The sequence below is a fragment of the Oncorhynchus gorbuscha genome, linkage group LG09 (assembly GCF_021184085.1).
Source record: "Oncorhynchus gorbuscha isolate QuinsamMale2020 ecotype Even-year linkage group LG09, OgorEven_v1.0, whole genome shotgun sequence".
In the NCBI taxonomy this organism is placed as follows: domain Eukaryota; kingdom Metazoa; phylum Chordata; class Actinopteri; order Salmoniformes; family Salmonidae; genus Oncorhynchus; species Oncorhynchus gorbuscha.
In genome coordinates this window covers 60,511,583-60,529,247 of record NC_060181.1, presented here as the reverse complement: position 1 = coordinate 60,529,247, position 17,665 = coordinate 60,511,583, and the positions used below count along the sequence as shown (strand labels likewise).

Below are 17,665 nucleotides of genomic sequence, written 5' to 3'. Positions count from 1 at the left end.
GGGTGAGGGCTAGGGCCATTCCCACCCAGAAATGTCCAGGAACTTGCAGGTGCCTTGGTGGATGAGTGGGGTAACATCTCACAGCAAGAACTGGCAAACTTGGAGCAGTCCATGAGGAGGAGATGCACTGTGGTACTTAATTAATGCAGCTGATGGCCACACCAGACACTGACTGTTACTTTTGATTTTGACCCCCCCCCCTTTGTTCAGGGACACATCATTCCATTTCTGTTAGTCACATGTCTGTGGAACGTTTTCATTTTATGTTTCAGTTGTTGAATCTTATGTTCATATAAATATTTACACGTTAAGTTTGCTGAAAATAAACGCAGTTGACAGTGAGAGGACGTTTAATTTTTTTCTGAGTTTAGTAGAGGTAGTGCATTGAATCCTATAGCCTAGCTATGGGAGATTAATAACCTTGTTACCCTTCAGAAATTCCCTTTCAAATGTATCACTTATACCTGAAATATCCAAATAATCAGACAATTAGACTATTTAGGATATTGAACATATGCTCCTCAACAAGTTAGCTTTAAGGAAGCATGCAAAAATAACAGGATTGACAAGTTCAGTTGTATGATGTGTTTTTTCCCCCCCTCTGTGAAGAATTCTGTATTTATAATGTCATTTTGTCACGCGTTCTTTGAAGGCGGAAGCGAGTGCACTTATGCCTTCCTTTGTTGGGGTGAGTTGGCAATTTCCTCAGAGATGGAGCAACTGCAGGCAGCCTTTTTTTCTTGGAAAATGTCCCTGACACCTGGACCAAACTGCTGTTTCCATTTGCTCACAGTCTGGAGTCGGTGGTAAGATACATGTCATAAGTCTCCTGCCACCCAAGAGTCACTCGCTGCTGTTCCTCAACAGCGGCACACTCTCTCTACAGTCTACAGGACACAGAGGTCTGGGGGGAGGGGGATATTATCTAGAAACTTCTGTCCACCTGCACAAGGAATCACAGAAAAGAGAGTACTGAAGACATCTTAGTCCCCCTGAATGGGCTCTCCTGCCGTTCTTTTTGTGCTTGTGTGATCCAGGTCTTACAGTGGCTCCTAACATGGAACATGACATGACAATCTAGTTACGGCGTTCCATGGCAGTGAGCTGAAAAGGGTGTTTATTGCGGAGATCTGACAGATGCATTCTACATTGTAATTCATCTGTTGATTTTGACCTACAGATCCCATCGTGATCATGAATTGTGCGTTCCATTTATTCAGCTGTTATTCCTCTGGCTTCACAGTCACTAGACACTTAGGAAAGTAAAAGCAATTTTGCAACCCTGCAGCCATAATGAAAATATCAATCAATTAAACTGAAGAAAAAAAACATGCATGAAAAATCCTTTATGCAATCTGAAAACCTGCATGATAATAGCTATGCAGTTCAACCAGCACAATATCACTATCATTATTCATGTAACATGATTGTCATCATTACTACTCTAATTCCTCCAGCCCTGGCAGAAGAGGGCATTGTGGGGGCTGAGGGCCCATCTGTGTGCGGTCTTCAGATAAAGTGATGTAGTGCTGGGGTCTGGACAGACAGGACCAAGGAAGGGCTGTGGCTCTGTGTTGCTCAATGTGGCATGGCACTCAGGGCACTTCAACCCCCATTCCCTCCTTACAGGTACCCGACAGCCCACCACCGTGCGCTACTCATTTACTGCTACACTGGTTTTCATAATTAGCGCCGCAAGGCCTCATTAAATCCGCTCTAATGAATAAATATTGTATTTCATAGCCTGATTACCAGATCAGCTCAATGCTTGCACGTCGTAAACAATTATTTCCCTAAATATTCATCACCTCAAAGTGGATGATCATTGGTATTTAATACCAGTATTTTCAAGTGCATCTTTATTATGCTAATAATAGATTTTTAAAGATTTGTTTCTGGGGGAGAAAAAGATGATCCAAAAAATGTGAAAATGTAAATGTGGGAAACAGAGATGACCTAAACACAGCATCACTGTATGGATTTGTAGAGAACTGTTTAAAGCAGTAAAACTGGCTTCTTTTTCTTTGCACATCTCCAGATGTCTACGTTTATAAACTGAGGATGCTATTCAGACCAAATCTGTGGCGTGCCTTGATCAGTTTATGTGAAACTCCAAGATTTTTCCAATGTCAACAGAGCCATTTTCAACTGCATATGACAGAAGGCAATAGACTACAAACTTGTGACCAAACATGTATCCTTTCGTAACCCAGCAGGACAAGCTTCCAACTGTTTTCCAAATATTGAACAAAGCAGCGCACTCCGAATTAGAGTAGCTACTCCTGTAATAAGAGAAAGTCTTTCGCCGAACACACTCAAGCGTTGACTGAAATGTCAAAATGTAAAGTGTCAGTGTTAATGAGAGCATGCTCACTAGAGACGGTGCAGGTCAAATGCAGTACATTTTCAAAGGCTTAATAGCAATGAACCACCAAAGAGTCACCGCACATTTCCTGTGTGGTACCACACTACTGAAGAGAAAATACAGGCAATAACTTCTTTGCTACTTGAGTGACAACTGAGAACATTACTATTTGCACTGTAAAACATAGCTGGAAAATGAAAGGAGAGAACGAGGAGAGCGGGAAAGTGCTTTAATAGAATTGATTTACAGGTATGAGATTCCCATTAGACACTGCTAATTGTTTCCACACCATTAGTGACAGTTATCTAATGAAGGATATAACCAGGCACTGTCAGATATCACAGTTCCTCTCAGCCCGGGGGGGGTCCAATGGCTCACTGTGTCCTCTCCACCCCAGGGGCATTGTGGGACAGTGACAGACTACCAAATAGTCAAGAGTAACCGTGACAACATTTTGTACTTTCCAACAGCTGAGACTAAAACAGCAGATAAGCCTTATTGAAGTTAAAAGCTAATTCTCTTACAGAAAAATGTATGAATCTTGAGTACAATTACCATAGAGCCCAACTAGCCCTTACACATTTGATATATATTTGGGTTTATAACAACTTGCAGGTTAAAAGTGAGATCATGAGTAAACACAACTATAAACATTGAAGATATTCATCATAACAGTATAAACAGTGAGGAAGACTCATCAAACTACGTCATGTAATTGATAATAAAACTTTATACATTTAAAACAATGTAAAAAAAAAGAAATACAGAATCAGGAACAATAGAAGAATGAACCGTTTTGCATTATGGAATATAGAGATATTTAACACAGCGTTTGTCAGTCAGGTCCAAAATCAGGTGACGCCCTCTGTGGTTTACTGGCTCTCGTCCATTTCCTTTTTAAGGCTGCAGAGAGAGAAAGAGCCATGGTTGACTTCCCAACACAGTAGCAATCACAGTCTGTATACGATTGAAGTGCTTCAGCGGAAAGAACATTTACCTTTTTAAGTAGGCATGGGCGTTGTCATACCCGTGGTATTTAGCCAGGTAGACCAGGACTCCAGTGGCACAGCGACCCTCTCTGGCTCTACAGAAGCTGCAGTTGCAGATCCCTCTGCATGTCGGACACTCCCACTCCTGCAACATACCAAGGCGAGTTCAACCAAGGCTGCACAACAGTCAAAGAATGAGTCACCGTTTGATGGCTCGGGAGTAGAACAGTGCAGTACTTACAGGATCCAGCAGGGCATCTCGGACCTCCTCTCCGTAGCGGTTACGGAGACATGGGCCACAGAACTGACCCCTCACCCCCACACACTCCGGGTTACGGCAGTTGGTCTTGGTGTCGATCGTCTTCTGGCGGCACTGGTGGCAAGTGGATCCCTAGGTCAAGCAAACCAGAGGGGTGAATTTGCTGAACATGGCAGTACGAATGTGAAACCTTGCGTTTGAGAACCACTGTAGGAGAATAGGAACTTACAGTGGAGCTGTTGTACACCTTCTCCCGCACGTTGTTGGCAATCAGATCCAGCTCCATCTGGGAGATGTCCTCCACAGGCCGCACCACATGAGGAATAGCTAACCCTGAGCTGTAGTTACGCCGATGAGGCGCCTTCTATAAACACATTCACAAATATATCAACCGAACTGGCAATTCCTGGAGTTCAGATTCACTATTGTTGAACGGACAGATCAGGAAACATCTAAATATTTAACTTTACAACAAGGGTATGGGTGTGCCACTCACCGCCTCATCCACCTCCTCATAGTAGCGGCTCCTGCGCACCAGGTTGAACTTGTCCTCCTCTGCCTCTGGAGGAGGGCTGGGGGGGCCGTCCACCAGGGTGCGGGAGCGAGTGTGGGGCCGAGAGGTGCGTTCAGGGTTCCTCCTACGGGGTCCCGAGGCTCCCAGAGACTGGCGGGGGGCACGGCGAGGCTAGAGGAAATTAAAACATACCCAATCAAATACAGAAAAAAAACACAAAAAAAACACGGTTGCTAGACATCAATAGCCAAATCTTCGGTTTCCTGATATGCGTTTTATAGTACAGCCTCATCCTCCATCTTGACCCACTTACCGTATTCATCATAGGCAGAGATGATCTTCTGGGGAAGCCAGGTATTTTGTTGAGTTCTGCCATCAGCTTTGCAAGCTAAACAAAATATTTCAAAAATAAAAAAAATTAACACTCAAATGTCACTCAGCAGGCAACTGCCAGAATGACTCCTGTGAATGAGCCCGTCCTACCATTGCTTTGTTCTCCTTAATGTTAAGCGCTCTCTTGTCCATGAAGTTGCCTCCCTCCTTGGAGTCAGACTCTTTTTTGGGCTGTTTAGAGGGCTCTGTTGCAGTCGTCTTCTGGGTGGCCCTCCTGGTGGGGAACTTCATGGCCACCTTCAGGGTCTGGGACCGACGGCCCTTCCGCCGAGGCCCCAACGACTCCTCCGAGTCAGAGTCCACTCTCTGAAACGCACAAGCAACATTCTGAAAGGTTATTGTTTATAGTAGCCACCATTGTGTGATAAAATTAAGCTGGTAATATCAAGAACATGTTTTAATATTTTTTAAATTTAAATAATCACCATGGCACTCATTTTACTGCTGAAAGCATTCTCGAACCCAGTGAGAGACTCTTCCTCCGAGCTAGCCTCAAACACCTTGTCTCTCTCCGCCACCTTCTTAGCTTCTCTGAAGCTACTTTTCTGCACAAAGTAAAACCACAAACTTCAGTTTCATTAACAACGAACTCATTAAAATGAGTGAATATGGTAAAACATTAATTCTAACTGGGTGGAAACGTAACAATTCGGCTTACCGTGTTGGCAAAGCCACCGTCCGAGCCAAAACTATCACAGCTGTCATCTGAGGAGGAAGAGGATGTCTCCATGGGCACGTTACGGAAGCTCCGCAAACTCATCCTGGTGGAAGGAGGCTGGGGGGCCTGCTGGAGCGACAAGCGGAAAAAGTTAGGAAAAACTGAATGACCATAGACAAACACTGAGTACTATTGGTTTTAGAAACTGCCTGTACACTGCTGCCCTCCTAGACAGGGAGAGAAGCAGCAATACCTATGGTGGTAGGGGTGTGACTGCAAGATTCATTCGGGACACCACAAGGTAAGTTAGCTAACGTAGAGCTATATCACGGCTAACACAAATGGATCTTACAAGGTCAATGAAGTTGGCTATAGAAAAAGGAGTTGCTAGCTACAGTAGCCAAGTAAGATTCACTCACGTTGATTTAGGACACAACCAACATTTGAAATGACAAAACATGTAAGGATAAAATATGAATCTGAGTAGCCAGATCTGTGGTGTAACTAGTTAGTAGCCACTGAAATGGTTGATTAAAAACATAACTAGTTAACGTTACGTAATATATATTTTTAAACTGTTTAGATTCAGACATGGTAGCTAGTTAGCGAAGCAGGATACTTGATTTGAAGCAAAGGCAAAGCGACGGTTGCATTGCAACTCAAATGAGACTGCAGGCAGTCTGCAACAGCTTGACTAAAACGTGAGCAAGAAAATAGAAAAGTTAACGTTAGCTAGCTACAAGTTTACCACAGGAGAATTGTAGGTAGCTATCATTCTCTGCAGCTATCTAGAAGTACCCTATAACTTTGATATAGCTAGTATATATAATTATACATTCCTTACCCTAGAGCGAGATGGACTCATTTTGTTTTCTTAAAAAAAATAGCAAAGAAAGTCAATCTAAACTCGTGTGCTCACGCTTCTTCAGTCCTTTAATGAATGCAGAGAAACACCTCCCAGACTTGCAGATGGGGCAGAGAAATTTCCCGCGCAGGAAAATGTCCTAAAAGGTATATAAACTTCTTTTTTTTATACGAGCTAAAAGGAAAATAGAACACACAAATCTGCGACACCAAATTAGCAAACATATATATATTTAAATAAGGCTCTTCAACACATTTTTATTTTACAAATATTTGAAAATATTATGTCATATACTGATCCACCAACGTGTAACCTTTCAAGTACTACGCCCTGGCGCGAAATCATAGCGTAGAACTGTGCATAAAGGGGCGGGTTTATAGTAAAACTCCCGCGTCCTTGCCACCAGGTGTGGTGGTCGTGTTCTTGGATAATAAGAGAAGCGTATGAACTTCATATGTTTCTTTTTTTTAAACCCTACATATAGTTAAAACCTATATAAAACATATATTACGTACATGAACTTTTCTATATTGTAATAAAAGGCACAATTACCTCTCAAATAGAAATATTACAACAATGTAGTCAATACAATTTACAATAGCCTTATATAAAACAGTTCACATATAAAACTACACATATGTAGGCTTACATGTTAAATATAAAATATATTTGAGTGCATACAGTACAATTCAGAATTCAGCCCTAAAAGACTGAATTGTGTGCATTCCCTAAATCACAATTCTCACAAGCTCAAATGACTCATAAAAAGATCCCTCGAGAGAACGTTTAAAAATGTATATTTGTGAAGTAGTGTGAAGGATAATTTTCAAAGTAAACCTGCTGTCCAGTCTATTCAGACATGTAAACAGTTTCAAACAGCAAATGATCCTCAGCTTCGAACACTACAGCCACCTCTACCCCCTCTCCTCGGTCTTCCTCTGACCTGTTTATTGTCCTGTCGCGGTAACCTTTTCTGGCGCTCCACTTTGATCCATCCCCCCTCACTGACTTTAGCCCCCTCTTGCTCTGTACTGGGGTTTTCCACAGCTGGTGATATGCCCGGTATCACCCTGGGCCGGTTCTGAGCTACTACACTGTAACTATGGGACCGAGGCCTCCCTGTTTGCTGTGAGGTTCTGCTAGACTTATTCTGTGTGAAGTTTCCCCTTGTATTGGACCATGCACCTTTGTTGTGGCCCCCTGTCACAGTCAATGAGTTTTTAAAGTAGCTGCTGTGCCTGCGGTAACCTTGCACTGCCCCAGCACTGAGCGGGCGTTCACGCTCCAATGCGCTCTCTGAGGTGGTGCTGGAGGGGCTGCTGCCCTTTGACCCCAGGTAGAGGGGGGAGAGCATGGTGGACAGGCCGGTGGTGGGGGATGAGCTGCGGGAGCACCAGGGAGAGCGGGAGCTGTGGTTGGGAGACCTCCGCACTGCTGCAGCGTAGGAAGAGGCCTGGTCTCCATACGCAGACAGGAACTGAGACAGGGTGCAGGTCTCTGAGCCACCGGTGGGGGTCCGGGCACCATGCTGCTCTGCTGCTGACTGGTTCTTCAGCTGCCTCTGTCTCAGATTGTACATCCATCTGGGATCCACATCTGGAACAAGAAAGAACATCCACTGGTAGGATCGGCTACATAGAAGTGCTCATACATTTGTTCATTCTGTTTTTAAGACAGCTTTAAATGCACCACGTGTCAATGAAATCTGCACCTAAAGCACAATAGAAAGGAAAGTTGACCTTTTGAGTCTGATCTGCTTCTGGGGTTCCCTTCTATGTTCAACTGGGTTGTTTCTATCAGCAGCTCCACAGTCTTGATCTCATCTCGTCCACCGGTGGGGTTCCACATCACTGCATGGCTATATCGCGTAGACCTTGGTGATCTCACATCATTCTAGTGGCAAGTGTAGGGACACAACAATCACTGTAGGCGATTTTAAACATCAGATCACATTTACACGTCAAATTAAATTCTATGTATTTCTTTTTTTTTTAAGCGTACCATACGGTACACTGTGAACCTACATTTTACTGTAGAATTCTTATTATTGGTAATGACTAGCCTAAAGGTGGTGTAGTGTAGGCCTATGTAATGCAATGGTTAGGTCATTGTAGGACTGTCTCCCTATAGGATATGTTTTGAATGACTCACCTCATAATTAACAATGCAGTCAACAACCTGATTGTCCCGTAGTCCAACTACCCATTTGTCCATCACAAATGGGGGCTGCAAGGAAATAGTTTGATAAATGGTAATTAATCATCATGCATAAGCTAGCTAGCACTGTGCATCTTCAACACTGCAATGACATCAATTCAAGGAATAATTACATTTATCTTGAGATACAAAGAGGGACTTTAAATGTCATAACATTTAGCAAAAGGGTACGCTCCTTCAATGGTCATAAAAACCGCCAACAAAGAAATGTAAAGGACAAGTGACTGTTGATTTTAAGTCCGGATGCCCTTTCAGCACATGGCACGGCGTAATGCTTATGATCACACCTTGGTCATCTTCAGGACATCCACATCCTGTCTGTTGGCATCAAAGGTCACATCCTTGATGTACGTTATTGCAACTTCATCTCCGTCAAGTTCCATGTACATTTTCCATTTGCAGTCCTAAAAAAAGAGAGATTGTAGGTTTTACAGTATATTTATTTATCCCCGGCTGGCTCCAAACTGTTGCTTTCTGCAAAAAAATATATAAAATAGAACTGCTGTCAGTTGAGAACCTAACTTCATTTTTTCCTAAACCAACAGCACAGCCTAGAGGTAGTTCCTTAGAACTGAACATTTCTGTAATGTGAATGTATATGAAATTCTGATCAAATTTGACAGAAGCACAAGTTATGTTATACTTTTAGATTTGAATTCTGCTTTCACCTAGTATCCTGTGTGAGTTACGTTCAATTAAGACATAATGATTGAATATTGAGTGCTTTCCACACACTTTTGTTGTTGTTGATGTGCTCTCAAAATCACAGAGGATGGCATGTCTCTTGAATTATCATAGCATGAAGGATGACCTAACAAGTGGTCAAACATGAATAATAATAATGAGAATATTAACAACCTATGCTTGCAAAGACATTTATTTTACTTCAGGGGTAAACATAAGTTGCTATGGTGGATATCTAGTATTATTTCCTGTAGTGGATATGGTTTGCAGAATCTTGACACATGGTGCTATTTTTTGTGAAAAAAATACAGTGTAATGCTAATATTATTCCAGTTAGCTGAAAGTAAACTCCGTATTTCAATATTTTCTGCTCAATGGACATAGGGATCAAATCCTCACTAGGAAATACAAATCTGAGCAAACCCCAACGCCATACTCCTTCTGAATATTGCATGCTGACAAAGCAGTAATGATTTTGCCATCCCCAAAAGCCAGCCATGAAGCCACAGGTCACTGCTTAACCACACAGGGTTCACGGTGTGGACCAATCTATTGTGTGGAAGGATCACAGAAGAAGACCTCAAAGAAGTGCCACTAACACACTCGTCTGAGGAGCCTCAGCCCACTCCTGCACCGTCCCCAGGGGCTGGCCGGGGCTCAAAGGGGGAGCAAGTGTGAGGAAGGTTCTGGCTCCGAGACACACCAGGCAGCGGCACTGTGTCGGCCCTGGCCAGTCGCACCAGGGCCCCCAGGTCCACGCTGGTCTAATCACTCCAGCAGAAACAATGTCTGATAATGATGCCCAAGACCGGAGTACGTCTGCTCTAATGACAACTCATACATAATTCAGCACCTTTCTCTTGGCTGCGCGGTGATATCCTCATTAGTAGGGGACCCTCAGTGGTTGTCAGATGGTGGCCGCACAATCGCAGGCCCTCATTTTGTCTTTGAGAAGTGCAGCTGCTACCATGACACCGCCAGCAAAGAGAGGCGGGAAAAAAAGCAGTGCGGGTTTGTTTTATTTAGTGCAAAAAAACCTTCCAGTTTGTAAAAACAAGGCTGACACAGAACCTGACACCAGGCAGGGGAAAATAATTAGCTCTCATTTTCTCAGCCTCCTGTTTCCTTCTCCCTGCTGTGTTTTCTACCCACTAAAGCACCACATGTCAGAAGAAATGGGAGGCAATTAGCAGGCTCGTTTCAGCCCCGCCGAACTCACTGAAAGGGGACTATTTATGATGGGACAATGAACAGCTGAAAGATTAAATAACATTTGCCTTTTAAAAAGAAAATGACTTCTGGCTAAATGGGCTATTTTTTTATGAAATTCAAAAAGCAAGTGGAGAAGCAGCCTCTCTCCAACGTTTGAGACCCTAACAAAGGACGATGAGCAAGTGGGGGTGGATGGGATTATATGAAATATTTATTAATCTGTTTCTCTTGTAAGGATATGTCTTGAAGGCAAAGCAAGCTCAGTGAAACAGTGGTCAGTGTTTGCTTGAGTTTGATGGGGAACATATGGGCATCTTTACCTAGAGAAACAGCATCTTGAAGATGAGCATTTCCATCTTGACATACCAGTTTCAATCTTATCTGACAACAAGTTTGCTATGACTATATGCATTTGAACCAAACCAGAACTGAGACTAAATTATTTTACAGATACATTTGAAAATGCAGGGACAAAATAACAACAAAAAAGAGTCCCAAGACATCTTGGTTATTTGTCATATAATATTTTCAGTGTCCATTGAAAGCCTACCGAGTGACCTGTTCCTGCTTTCCAGTGGTACCCAAACACCAGCTCCAGATGAACAATCTTCCTCCTCTCCTCCTCCTCCTCCTCTGCCCACGCATCCTGTGGAACAGAGATTTCCAGATGGAACATATTGTAAGAGTAAACAATGCCAACCATTTCATAACATTAAAGAGAAAGGACATACAGTACCTTCATTAGTGGAGGGAAGTGGAAGAGCCCAATGTAGTCATTGGTTAGCTTCTCAATTTCACTCTGTTGGAGAAAGCATGTTATACATAGACTTCAAACTTCAAAATAATTAGTATGAGCATATTGCTCAATTTCAATAATTATACCATATGGACACATTGTGAAATGGCTGGCTAGTTCATGCTAGTGTGAAAGGTAATATGGTACCTTGAGGTGCATGATGTGACCTTTGGACCTGACCCCCAGGTCTCGCATGTCTGTTTCCGTGAGCAGCAGCAGCCTCTTGCCAGTGATGTGGTTTTCCTTAAACAGGTCACCATACAGCTGCATGCCATATGCCCCCTCTTCTGAGAACACGGGGGAAACAAAAGCAAATTAAAACACATACACGCCAAAACGATGGGTTCATTCATTTGAACATACCTACAATATAAGAAATCTATATGGTGACTTTGAACATACCCGCCCCAAATATCTGCTGCATCCAAAAGTACTGTGGGGATGGAATTGGAAAAGCATTACTATTCATAGTCAATGGAGGCATAAATGGTTATTAATGGTCAAGTAAACTAAATAAGTAATCGATTGATACGTGTTGATACTGACCACATGTTCCTCTGTCCAGGAATGAATATGAAGGTTGGGAAGGAGCTGTGTAAAAAAAGAGAGAAGAAGACAAAACTGAATTAGCACTAGGGAATACTGCTCTAATGGTCACATAGTACAAATGTGCAGAGCTCAAAAGAAAGAAATGCTGCCTATTCTTTATGTTTGGACTCTGACACAGATTTTGCATTCATGTGTGCAAGTAAATCATTATGAACATCGGTGCATTACATACAGTATACATTACATACAGGCTTACTTCATTCCAAGACATGTTTACCATGTCTTATAGCAATGGTTTTTGCAGCTAGTGTTCTGCAATCAAGATGACTGGGTCCTAAATGTCTATATCAAACTAAAATGTGTCCAACGACCATCTGACTGGTCTTTCATGGTCCATTTTAAAGATAAATCGTTTACTGTTCATTAAGTATAAACAGGCAGAAAGTAGCCAGACAAAATGCAAATGTCATCATTATGATCACGAGGCTGCTATGTGGTGGCAGAAACGATGCACCGGGAGAATTGAGGGGAAGATGACTACATTAATTACTAATCGGAGCATTCTCTATTTGCTTCCCATGGAATCGTATAACAGCCCAGAGCCTGAGATGAATGGCAATCTCAACAGATCGCATTCAAAGAGGGCCGTTTTAGAATTAGCGCGATACACTTCCTTGCAGCCTCCTTCTGAAGTCCTTCGCCCCCAGCTGCATTTTTCGTCTACTCCAGTGGTATGGTTCGGAAGTAATCACATAAAAAAAACACCACCCCTACACTACTGCCACAGTTCCATAACAGATTTTGCCTAATTAAAGTGACATAATATCGTGATTACAGGAGTCATATTGTATACATATGACTTCAAATCGTTTAATAAAATCCTTAGCATACTGTTGACAAACTGAAACAGATCTTAATTGATGACAGGAGGGGAAGGATGGGGGGATATCAGTAGCAATTGCTCAGCCTTTGGGATTCCTTTGGCAGGGAAGAGGAGTTCAGTAGTTCACCCAACTCTGCCCCCATGTGGAATGGGAGTATACTGTAGCAAGTTGATTACACTATAGAGGCGGAAAAGCATTGGAAACCTGTTGGCTAGTGGCTACACCACAAATTCAACATGACTTTGTCAATCCCCGCAGGGGCAATTAAGCAGACATTGTCCGTAAGTGTAACATATACAATACAAATTGATGTTCTGCGCCAAGTATGAGTGGTTCCCAGTTAGCTAATGATAGAAGTCCCACCATTGACTATATATTTATTTGAAACCTTGAGGACTAGTGTGAACATGGGTCTAATGCAAATCAATTAATGTAATGTGACTGATTTCAGGTCTTACATGTGAAAACATAGTTATTCCAGACCACATCTGAAGTTATATTTCTAACACCAGTCACATTTTGTTCATTTTCCCCCAGCACAAAATGTTTCTTATAGTCTTGGCCACATTTGGAATTTTGTGGCTAACAAACCTTTGTTGTGAAGTTATTGTAACGTTTTTTTAAATTAGTCGTTAGTTTCAAGGTAACAACAAAACAAAAAAACTGGGAAAACCAAGAGGAAATGTGAGAAGACAAAGATTGAGGATGATAGTGGGAGAATGGCATCCCTTAAGAGGGCAAGAATGAGATTAATGTTAGAAGTACAACATTACCATAACAAGACACATACATATTCGGAGGAGGAATGGAGGGAAAAAGAGAGGCAGAGGAGGTCAAAGAGAGAGACGGAGGAAGAGGGTGAGCTCGAGTCAGGTAAACACTTTGGGGGGGGAAAAAGGGAGATGGTTTGTCGAAAGAATGGCAGAAAGTGGAAGCAGTGTGAGACCTACGCCAGATTGAAGACAGGAGGAGAAATGGAAGTGAGTGAGTGTGAATTATCAGTGGTGGCAGGTGTGGTGAAGTCCTCGGAGCCTGAGGCTTGCACTGATGGTCAGGATAAAGACGAGTCTGTGACTGTAGGAGGGATATTTTTAGAGGAAGTGGACCCCTGCCTTTTGTCTGATCCATTTGTGGTTTCAGTGTGTGAAAAAGGTGTTTGGTACTGTGGAATCGGTGAAGGTAACCCGAAGTGGTCTTGTGATAATTGTTTGCGTTTCTGCTGGTCAGAGGGAGCAGAGGCTTCGCGCCAAACTAATTGGGACAATAGATGTGACTTGAATTGCTCGCAAGAATAGGGCGCAATTGAAAGGAGCGATTACCGGGGTAGCAGTAAATGTGAAGGTTGACCAACTGAAGGGGAAGACTCCCGGTGTTTGTGATGCTCGTCGTTTTGGTGCGACACAGACCAGGTGGCGTGGGTGGTGAAACAGAAGAGTCATTGGCTGTTCTTTTTGAGTGTTTATGTTGAGTCTGCCCAACAAAGTGAGGTTAGGATATTTTAGTTCTCGTAAAAGCTTGTTACAGGTTGTTACGTTGTAACAGGTGTCAAGCTTACGGGCATGTGGCAGCAGTGTGTAGGAGGGAGGGTCCTTGGTGTGAGCAGTGTGCACAAGGGCATGAGACAAAGGAATGTGTAACATTGGGGAAAGAAGCTGTATGTGTTGATTGTAGGGGTGCCCATGGAGCTGGGGATCAGAAGTGTCCGGTGTAAGAGAGGCAGGTTGAGGTTACCAGGGTTACAGTAGAGCAGAAGGTGTCCTATGCTGAGGTAGTGAAGAAAGTTGAGGAAGATGGGTCAAGGGGGAGGGATCCTGACAGGATTTGTGTGAGTAGTAGATCTGTATCAGTACAGAGGGATAGGCCAAAATATGATATATGCTTCAGTAAGAGTTGCCGGGTTAAAGGGTTTGTTGAGTGGTAGTGTGTACCGTCCTTCCAGGCTGTTGGCCTGAGGTAGGACTAGAAACGTTTAAATAGTGGAGTAGGGTGGTTGGGTTTTAATGAGAGTAGGGTTAGATGGTAGGGTATTTTAAATGTATTTGACTCTTTCAAGCAAAGTATAAGGGAGTTATACTACAGTCTAGTTGGTGGCGGTAATGCAACATTTATTGGATGCCAACCGCCGTTAAACCTCATCGAAGAAGAAGGAAATGTAAGAAAACAGGGAGAGTAAAGAACCAAAGCAGGAAGTTTAATGAGAAAATGTTTATTGAAAAACAAGGAACAGTAGAGGTTGCAGAAAAACATGTTCATATCAAACAGCAGTCTGTCTAATAGTGTCTCTTTAATGGTGTGCCATAACTATCGGAATAATCCAAGGAATTGGACTAATCCAAGGTGCTGAAGTTTGCATAGTTCATATTGTAACTCTGGGTATTCGATGTCCTGAAAATACCTTACAAAGTGGTTGACTTTCACATCAGGAGGTGTATCGGTTGATTATTGCCTATGTCAATGGATGTGTTTCGGAGTGACTAGGTTTAAGAACTACACAACAGAATACAAAAACATACATCAACTAAGTAGAAATATGTGGAACCTGTAGGGCCAGAGTCAGACAGAAATATCCTCCATATTGGATATGTTTAGACGAGAGGAGGTCCCATATGACCATAAATAGCAGAATTTACAGGGCATTTGGTGATGGAACTTGTTAAGGTGAGCTTCAATAGGCTCAGTTTGGGCATGGTTAAACACACTTTTGTCTGTGGTCAAGACTGTTGGTGCAGATGCATACATGTTTAGCTGAAAGATAATCATTGGCTTAGAGAAGTCATCTAAAGAGTATTTCATATCATCTCTCCAAAGAGATACTGTTATTACTTCCTAAATAATTGAATGAAAGGCCAACCTACCACTGAATAACAGAGTTAGGGGAATAAAGGTTGCCTTTTGTCTATGAGAACTTACCCCTCTCAAGGTGTTGTAGTCTATGGTACTCCTCACAAACATCCTGATTATATGCATCTATAACATGCAGCTGTCAACCAGCACACGAAGCGAGACGACACAAACACCTGTAGTGCCCTTTACACCAATAAGCCATGGTATGAGGGCCTGAAATCCAGATATTCCAAACACTGTATATACAGAAAAAGAGCACAGGAAGTCTGAAGTTTAACATGGATATCGGGAAACTTTTTCTCTCTCTCCTGCTGACACGAGTCAGGGTCAGCTGAGGGACACAACATGTACATTCTCGTCCTGGTGAGAGACTCAATCAGAGCAACTGCACTCCACCACATTCAGAACAAATTGGCCAATCTTAATGTCAGCAAAATGTCATAAAAGCTTTGCCTCCTCAATGCAAGTTGCTCACATGACTCTTTACAGCATGGCACTATACATCCAGTACATTAGGCATTAATGACATCCATGTGAGCCATGTAGGAGGAAGGTTTCTAATACATTGTGTTCATACGGCGAGAAGAACATCTCTGTGCTACAACAAGTATTGTATCTTTGGATATGCTTTATTGTTTTTCAAAAGAATGTGTGAAAAATGGATTGTTCCAACAACAACAAAAAAAGTCAAGGAATAAAAAGCTATTAGTAATGAATGATCTAATGTTTGAAGATGGTGTCCATAACACCAGTAATGTGAAAAGGAATATGCATGGGAGCTTGCTGCAAGACCACAGTTTAGACACAGGCCAAAGTGATTGATGGACAGATGTTACGGATGCTACCAATCAGGTTGCTCTAATCACTGTCGTCTGACATCCCCAAGGCCATGTTGATTTTGCGGCCCTCTCTGACACTGCTGGACTTGGAAGAGTTCTGCTTGGCCTGCATGTTGCCCTGCATGCCAGAGTGCAGGACGGGGCCCCCCATGTCCAAGGCAAACATGTCCCCAAAGCCCTTCATCATGGCCTGCAGACTCATCCCCTCCACCTCCCCGTTACTGGAGGATGTGATCTGACACGTCATCTCCGAACTGTTCGACTCCTCCGTCTTAGACTCATAGAACGACTCAGTGCTAATCTGAGCCGCCACGGGTAGGAACAGCAGAGAGGGAAAGATTGGGGAGAGAGGAAAGGAAGGGAAGAAGAGGGAGGAAAAGAGGACGGGAAAGGAGGGAAGGAAATCAGTCTTTGACCACACACACTGTACACCAAGACGAATGATTAAATGTGTTTTGTTTTTATACCCATTATAAAAAGGTGACTGTCAAACACTAGAAGAGTAGAGTTGAGAGATATAGTAAATTGGATTATCAGAGAAGGTTGGACTGAAACAATTGGAGTCTACAGGACAGATTAAGTTAGGAGAAAGGGAGAAAACAAAGAGATAGCTAACACGGTAACATCTCTCAGGATGACAGTACTGATTCTTACCCAATACATCAGTGCATGTATCAATTTAAACTAATGTCAAATTGATGCCAAGGCAAAGCACTGTAAGACATTCCCAAATGCATGGCTGTAGAACGCAATTATACAATGGACAAAACAAAGTATTAGTGCTACAATGTGGAAGTGAGGTAAACAAATCCAACCAACACATCCAACTAGAAAGGTCATATTTAGGTTAAATGTGTTGCATGCCAAAGCAATAACAGAAACAGGAGGCCAAGGCCAAGTGGGGTGTCCCTTTGAAAGCTTCACATAGAAAAGGGTAGTATAGGCAAATACACACAAGCAGCGAAGCGTGACAACATTGGCTTTACGAACATTACAATCACACTGACCTCTAATTATCACTGACGGCCAATGGGGGCTCAGTGACATAGTCCCACACAGAGTAGCACCATGAGCTAATACCTCTACTCAACACAACAGCCCATCGGTGAGACTCAGTGAGCCTAGCCAAAGCCTTATTTTTATATTTTCCCTCCATTCCAGACTGAAATCTGAAGTAAACTGAATTATTTGCTTCCCCTAGTGACCAAGAACATAGGCCGTGACACATGGACCAACACAGTGAAGGTGGTGCTAAGCTGGGGTGCTGTTCATTTTCAGGGACAAGACGGTGTGTGGGGGTTGTGCTGAGGGTGTGGGGTGCAATGGGTATTGGCTCCTGAGGAACTTACCGGGGTGTTGGACTGCTCGATGAGCTTGCGCTCCCACATCTTCAGGCGACGTTCTCTCTCCTTCAGTTCCTGCTCTTTGGTGCTCAGATCCCTCTCCAACTTCTTCAGTCTCTCGAGTGTGGCCTCGATCTCACAGCTACAGCACAGACAACATAGGGATGCGTTTCAGTGGCGTCAGTTTAGTTAAACCGAGGGTATGGCAAAGTGAGGTGGGGTGTGCGAAGTTGAAGCTCATTTGCTGCATTTCT

General features: G+C 42.9%; 2 protein-coding genes across 5 annotated transcripts in view; both read right to left on the bottom strand.

Moving 5' to 3' along the window:
* Nucleotides 1-2,579: 2,579 nt before the first annotated feature.
* LOC124043866 (cell division cycle-associated protein 7-like) lies at nucleotides 2,580-6,161 on the bottom strand. 2 transcript variants are annotated; one of them, XM_046362957.1, is made up of 10 exons: nucleotides 6,023-6,161; nucleotides 5,179-5,307; nucleotides 4,946-5,065; nucleotides 4,611-4,826; nucleotides 4,441-4,515; nucleotides 4,110-4,298; nucleotides 3,843-3,977; nucleotides 3,596-3,745; nucleotides 3,363-3,499; nucleotides 2,580-3,268 (listed from the first exon to the last, which is right to left on the bottom strand). In XM_046362957.1, exons 1-10 carry the CDS (start codon nucleotides 6,041-6,043, stop codon nucleotides 3,238-3,240), a joined length of 1,203 nt encoding a protein of 400 aa, XP_046218913.1. In that variant the 5' UTR covers nucleotides 6,044-6,161; the 3' UTR covers nucleotides 2,580-3,237. The 2 variants fall into 2 exon arrangements, with proteins under 2 accessions (XP_046218913.1, XP_046218914.1); XM_046362958.1 differs by having other exon boundaries at nucleotides 5,179-5,304; nucleotides 6,023-6,156.
* A 119-nt stretch (nucleotides 6,162-6,280) lies between these two features.
* Nucleotides 6,281-17,665, bottom strand: part of LOC124043865 (mitogen-activated protein kinase kinase kinase 20-like) — a 53,950-nt gene continuing 42,565 nt past the window's right edge. Inside the window, exons 11-20 of one of the 3 annotated variants that reach the window (XM_046362954.1) lie at nucleotides 17,418-17,553; nucleotides 11,499-11,543; nucleotides 11,355-11,385; nucleotides 11,100-11,236; nucleotides 10,893-10,955; nucleotides 10,707-10,802; nucleotides 8,548-8,664; nucleotides 8,195-8,269; nucleotides 7,783-7,936; nucleotides 6,281-7,639 (exon numbers count right to left, since the gene is read on the bottom strand). In XM_046362954.1, the coding sequence (XP_046218910.1) occupies nucleotides 6,933-7,639; nucleotides 7,783-7,936; nucleotides 8,195-8,269; nucleotides 8,548-8,664; nucleotides 10,707-10,802; nucleotides 10,893-10,955; nucleotides 11,100-11,236; nucleotides 11,355-11,385; nucleotides 11,499-11,543; nucleotides 17,418-17,553 (1,561 nt within the window). In that variant the 3' untranslated portion in view covers nucleotides 6,281-6,932. Of the gene's footprint in view, nucleotides 7,640-7,782; nucleotides 7,937-8,194; nucleotides 8,270-8,547; nucleotides 8,665-10,706; nucleotides 10,803-10,892; nucleotides 10,956-11,099; nucleotides 11,240-11,354; nucleotides 11,386-11,498; nucleotides 11,544-15,471; nucleotides 16,370-17,417; nucleotides 17,554-17,665 lie in introns of those variants that run through there. The other 2 variants (XM_046362953.1, XM_046362955.1) reach the window with 2 other exon arrangements.

Excerpts from the sequence above, each read along its gene's own strand:
- LOC124043866 (XM_046362957.1), bottom strand. The coding sequence starts at position 6,043 with ATGAGTCCATCTCGCTCTAGG. Across the intron at positions 4,827-4,945 it reads GCAGTAAAATGAGTGCCATG|AGAGTGGACTCTGACTCGGA; the intron begins GTGATTATTTAA and ends TGTGCGTTTCAG. Across the intron at positions 4,299-4,440 it reads CTCTGCCTATGATGAATACG|CCTCGCCGTGCCCCCCGCCA; the intron begins GTAAGTGGGTCA and ends AATTTCCTCTAG.